Below are 6,405 nucleotides of genomic sequence, written 5' to 3'. Positions count from 1 at the left end.
TCCCCTCTCTCGTCAATCCATGTCTATGGTCTTTAAGATAACTTGTTATGTAAAATTATTTATTTATCTAAGATGCACCTACACTGAATTTATCTGAAAAACAAAAAAGTCGATATTAAAAAAAAATTGTAAATGGAAGATTATAAGAGAGGGTTTCGCGTGCCAGCAAAAGTTACTGGCGTGCCATGTTTGGCATGCATGCCAGGGGTTGCCCCCCCTGCTCTAGGGTTTGCCTCATATACTTTGTCTTATTTAGATTGCATGACAACCCTATGGTATAGGTGGTACTGGTCCTAGTTTAAAGGTGAAGAAACACCAAATGGGGCATGTGGACATTGATTGTTAATGTTTTCAAAAAATTCACTTGAAAAAGCCAGGACTAAATAGTTGAGTGTCTGTGCCTTCTGTGCCTGTGTGCATGTGCAGGCATATTTTTAGAGGTATGAAAGAGAAATTGGACCCTCACAATTCTAGCTATAATTGATGAGATGGACTTGGCTCTAGGATGCTGGTGACACTTCCCATCAGCATAGGCCAAACCCTGGAGAGCTGGCCATACCTGTGAACTGGAACCTGCTTCTCCTCCTGTGGCTTGTAGAATAGTGGTTAAGGCACAGAGGCCCTCCTGGAGTGCAGGTTTGTGTTCTGATTTTACAACTTACTGGAAATGTGACCCTGGAAAATCATTGCATCTCTTTAGGTCTCTGAGAAGGACATAATTTGAGTACCCCTTTCATGGAGTATTGTCGTGATTAAATATGTTAATGTATAAAAAGTACACACAGTGCCTGGCACACAGAGTTCTCTATGAATGCTAGCTGTAGTTGTTATTGATCACCTTCTTTAACACCCTTGAGGACAGATAAAGGACCAAGTGAATTTGTTTAAGGGGTGAATCACAGTTGTTTTTTTCCCTTCAGTAAGTCAGCCTTGCAGGTCTGTTCCATAGTCATGGATTAAGATTGACAGCCTAAGAATTTTACCTCACTAATCCTAAGAGGCCTCTCCAAGAATAACTAACTTGAACGCCTTTTTGGGTACTTTTAAACAGTGAAAAAAATGATTAAGTGATACATGCTAATGAAAGACTTAGAAAATATTTAAAATGAACAAATTGATCCATTGGTTCACCATTTCAAGACAACCACTGTTAGTATTTTGGAATGTTTCTTTCAAATGTGTTCTTTTCCTTAGTTTAGGCTTATTTTTTCAGTCATATATAATTTTATATTTTGCTGTTTTCACTTAGTATTATAATTTTTTTCCATTTGTTACACCTGCTTTTTAAACATTTTTATTGCTAAAAGTAGTTTATTGATACTCACTTTTTAGATTCAACCTATAGACAAATCAAATAATGTATTTCATAATGATGATATAATATACCATTATGTGATTATAGCAGATGTCCAACAATCAAGGTCAAGTTAAAAGACATTTCAGTTGTTTGCATGTTTTACACTATAATAAATAATACTAACAGCATCTTAGTACTAGTAACTTTTTTCACTCTTTATGATTATTTTACTGGGCAAAAAGCCCATAAACAGTTCAAAGATTAGGGACAGATTCAGAATGAAGGTTTACATGTTCAAAACAGAGGGCTGCTGCTATCTAAAAACCTTCAAGCACTCAAGTGGAGGCAGGGAAGGTGAGTTTTCCACCCTTCCAATCCACTTTGAAAAAATGGGTAGCGAGGGATTGAAATCTTGCCCCAAGAATTTAACATTTGGGATATGACTGCCTGATTCCTCACTTGGTAGTCAGCTCTCCTGTTCTTAATCCATATTGTTCTGGCCGAGAGAGTCACTGTATCCCCTTGCCTTGGGCACTGTCACTGATGCCTGACTTCTGAGGGGTCAGACGGTCTGGTCTGAGCTTTCACAGTACTCTCTCTGGCTAGTGTTAGATTTAAGTGCCATTGGCCCACAGATCCCAGTTCCCTGGTCAGCTGAAGTGAGTGCACAAACTTTTTCTTGGCTTTCTTCTGCCAAGTCATTATATCTGCACCTGCTTCTTTCATGTCTCTCCTGGCACAGGTATAAACAGAAGCAGGCTATAGTCCAGGATGAGCTGTTTCAGGCGGCAATGAGGGAAAAAGAGGCAGCCACAAAGTACCGGAATGCACCCCTGCACCGCGGGGAGGACAGCCTTGACCAGGAGAAGCAGAAGTCAGCGCTGCTGGTGAGTGCTGATCTTCCTGAGCTGGCCTTTTATGCTCTCACAATGCAGGGAAGCAGAGGTCAGGCCTATGACCTGATTTGTCTGAAGCCCAGGGCCCAGGCTGTCCTCTGAGTCACCTTGTGGAAAGGGTGTATTTTTAGGAACCAGGAACCTGAGTTCTTATAACCCTTGCTCTGGTGCTGATACGCGTTGCTACCTCTGGTCTGTGTTTTCAGTCTCTGGGGACCTCAGGCCTATAGTTTAAGGACTGGATCATTTGATGGCTTGGTTCTGATCTGAAACTTAACAGGTGTAAGTGCTGCAGTGGTATGTGTGAAGGGAGAAGACTGGGTCTTGGGCCATGCAGTAAATGAGATGTTAAGTTTGTAGAGGTAGGCAGCCTGGGTGTGAATCCTAGCTCCTTACTTGTTATGAACACATCCTCCAGTGTCCATGAGCCTTGTTTGAGGATTAGGCTGTTTGCACACAGTATTGCCCAAGGGATCAGTGGAGGTGATAAGTAACTGTGCAGGGCTTAGTGCTCCCTGGCAGATCATGAATGTGGGCTATTGTTATTAATACACTTAACTGATGGGAGTCTATTCTGCTGTGAGTGCACAGATGGTCCAAGTGTACAGTAATCCCATAAGAAATGTTGGCTGAACTAGACCCTCTCTGAGAAATACAAACAAGGTAGGGTCCTGTCCCTTGTGAAATGATCAGTCTAGTGGGGAAGGCAGACTTATACAAAAACTTTGAAAAAGGCCAAATCGGTTACATTAAGTGTGTAATGAAGGTGAAGATAATATGGTTGGGAATGCAGAGGCAGTGGTGTCAACTGCAGGTGGAAGAGATGGCATCGATCTCAGCCTTGAGCAATGTGGATCCCCCAGGCTGAGGGAGCAGCTGGGCTGAGATAGGTGGATATCTAGGAGGTGATGGGTCCGGAGAAGGAGTGAGAGAGGTATGAAGACAGTTTAGAGAAGGCCTTGGACATCATGAGTAGTTAACCCACAATATAGCTCACAGTGACTCTGAAACTGCAGAGGATTCCCAGAAGTTCGTAAGGATAGGGATGATGTGATTTGACTTGTGTTTTTAGAACCCCGTGGCATCCTGGTGAAGAATCAATTATGTAATGTAGAAAAACTGGGGTGAGAACACAGTTTTAGAGGCTCTTGCAGTTAGTGTCTGAGGGGCAGGCAGGTTGTCACCCCTTTGCTGGCAGTTTGAAAACCAAGTCAAAAGGACCCTGGTCCTGGAGATGAAGGGTTAATCAGTTGGTTGGCCACCTAGGACAGTCATATAGCATGAAAAATTGCAGCTTCCAGGTGTGCTGTCTGTTCTCACCTGGAATGTGTTAATTATAGTGAACGGGAATTCACAGCTTCCCTTCTCTACCTGCAAAGAAGAGAGCTGGGCCCTTCTTCCTGCAAGAGAACCTGTACAAGTGGGAAGCAACGTAAATGACCTCCAGTACAGGTGGGTAGTTTTTAAATGGAGGGAAACTTTACAGGATAGGAGATAACATCCTTACTTGAGTCCCACCCCAAAATCTCTGGATGGCTAATGCCCTTCTGAACCAGAGTTCCTAGGGAATAGTGAAGCAAGTGACTTCCTTTGTTTTGAAGATGTTTAGTAACTACTTTTCTTCATGCATTTAGAGGCCCTGTTTTCTTTTGAAAACTTACCTGTTTCTTGATGATGTGTCATCTTGCAGGGATTGCAATTCTAATGTCTGACTTCCTCTGTGGAAGCTAGATCTCTTCTCTCCCCCTGTCACGGGTACTGGGAGGATCAGAGCACAGGGTCCAAGGCCAGCCAGTCAGATCCTCTCTTCAGGGACTTTCAGTTTTGACTGAATGAGGAGGCCAAGGTAGGGGGCCAAGGTGGGGGGCCACGGTGGGGTTATTTGTTGAATGGCTGACCAGGACTGTCATCCTGAGGCTGTCATCCTGTGAGGCAGCATATCCTCCTTGTGAGGAGGCCAGGTTGAACCCCGAGGCAAAACAGGCATGGCCTCTGGCATGAGCTGGCTGCCCACTTGTTCTAGGTGGCTACTCTGACTAGTGTTTGCAAGCCCTGCATTCTTGAACCTGTAGCCTTGCCTGAAGGATTTCCTTTTGAGTTGGCTGAGTGCAGTTTGACATTTAATGTGTGCTTCTGCCCTGTCTTTTTGCCTCTGACTTTTACAATATTGATTTTTAAATCCCTTTCTGCATAAGGAATGATTCAGCTCATTATTGGGAAAAGTTCATAAAACTAATGACAAGAAAAGGCAATCATTTGTATAACCTACTTCTGATAACAAAAATGTTATCATTTCCCATCTAGTGCATCAGTGATGAACTGTTTTTGAGTATGTTTATGCCTGATTCTTGCCACTTGCTGACTGCTAAAGCCCAGTTATAATTGGGGCAATGGCCTTGGGTATCAATTGAGCCTATGTGAGGTGTGCTTCTCTCTGAATTGGATGGGGGAGGAAGTTGGTATCCAATCAATGTTTTGGAGTCCAAAACATTCCAGAGAGAAATAAGAAAGAACAGAGTGACTTCTTGGGCTCATTTTTCTGATGGGAAGAGCTTTTAAAAATCCAGTGAATGGAGCAATACAGGCTTGGCAGTGGCTTTACTTTAGGGAAGAATGAAATTTATAACCTTGCCTGTTAGAGTCTTGATACATATGATTAAGTATACATGATTGCATTATATAGATAGGAAATAAAAACTTTCTTTTCTTTTTTGGTGAGCAACTTACATAAAATTTTCTCTGTATCCCTGTTATATGTTAGGCATTGGGTTAATTTCTTGGTAAATGGAAATAAGTAAGATATAGCCTGATTTCCTGAAATCTAGCTGAACAGAAGTCTTACAACTAAGGATATAAAGAAGAAGCCATATTGAGACTGGGAGGAGGAGAGGAGTCTTGGAGTTGGCTGGTCCCTTATCCTCATGTGATGGTTAAAACTGGGAGGGAAAAAAAATCACTTCTGGGTATTTATGCAAAGAGACTCAAACACTAGGTTGAAAAGACAGCTATACATATAAAAGCCTAAGCAACCAGCTGACCGGCCAGTAGCTATGATGCACACTGACCACCAGGGGGCAGACGCTCAACACAGGAGCTGCGGTGACTTGGGAGCTGCAGTTCTTGGGTGACACACCTGGAACCAGAGAGGAGGGAGCCCGATTCCGGGGTGCATCACCTGAGAACTTCCCTCTCGCAATCCAGGATCCCTCAGGGGATGTCAGAGAGCCAGTTATAGCCCACACCCCATAGGCCAGGTTGAGGGACCCCACCGGTGCATGAATCCTTGCTCCAGGCCTCTAGTATATTTATATGTTCATTACAGTATTATTTACAATAGCCAAGATATAGAAGCAACCTAAATGTCATTACAGTATTATTTACAATTGCTAAGATATAGAAGCAACCAATAGATGGATGGGTAACAAAGAAGTGATATGTATATGCAATGGAATATGACTCAGCCAAAAAAAGAATGAAATCTTGCCATCTGCAACAACATGGATGGACCTAGAGGCTATTGTGTTGAGTGAAGTCAGACAGAGGAAGACAAATGCCATATGATTTTATTTATATGTGGTACGTAAAAAAACAAAATAAATGAATAAGCAGAACAGAAACAGACTAATAGATACAGAGAATATTTTGACAGTTGCAAGATGGGAGGAAGGTTGGGAGGATGGATGAAAATGGTGAAGGGATTAAATAATACAAATTGGTTGTTACAGAATAGTCATGGGGATATAAAGTGCAGCACAGGGAATATAGTCTACCATAATCTATCTATCTATCAATCTATCAATCTATCTATCTATCTACTAGAGACCCAGTGCACTAAATTCATGCACTGGGGAGCGGGTGTCCCTTAGCCCAGCCTGCACCCTCTCCAATCTGGGAACCCCCAAGGGATAGCTGACTGCCAAGAGGGCAGTCGGACATCCCTCTCACAATCTGGGACTGCTTGCTCCCAACCAGCCAAGAGGGCAGTCGGACATCCCTCTCACAATCTGGGACTGCTTGCTCCCAACCACTCGCCTGCCTGTCTGATTGCCCCTCACTGCTTCTGCCTGCCAGCCTGATCACCCCGTAACCACCCCCCTACCAGCCTGATTAATGCCTACCTGCTCTCCTGCCGCCCCAATTGCCCCCAACTGCCCTCCCCTGCAGGCCTGGTCGCCCCCAACTGCCCTCCAATGCTGGCCTGGTCGCCCCTAA

The 6,405-nt window shown here is 43.5% G+C and overlaps 1 protein-coding gene across 1 annotated transcript in view; it reads left to right on the top strand.

Moving 5' to 3' along the window:
- Nucleotides 1-6,405, top strand: part of CHCHD6 (coiled-coil-helix-coiled-coil-helix domain containing 6) — a 237,324-nt gene that overhangs the window by 32,967 nt on the left and 197,952 nt on the right. The window contains exon 4 of the mRNA XM_006763226.2: nt 2,040-2,184. Coding sequence (XP_006763289.1) covers nt 2,040-2,184 — 145 coding nt within the window. The remainder of the gene's footprint in view (nt 1-2,039; nt 2,185-6,405) is intronic.

This window comes from Myotis davidii, unplaced genomic scaffold (assembly GCF_000327345.1).
Source record: "Myotis davidii unplaced genomic scaffold, ASM32734v1 scaffold78, whole genome shotgun sequence".
Lineage (NCBI taxonomy): Eukaryota > Metazoa > Chordata > Mammalia > Chiroptera > Vespertilionidae > Myotis > Myotis davidii.
The sequence above is the reverse complement of the archived record's forward strand: the minus strand, read 5'-3'. Positions and strand labels throughout refer to the sequence as shown.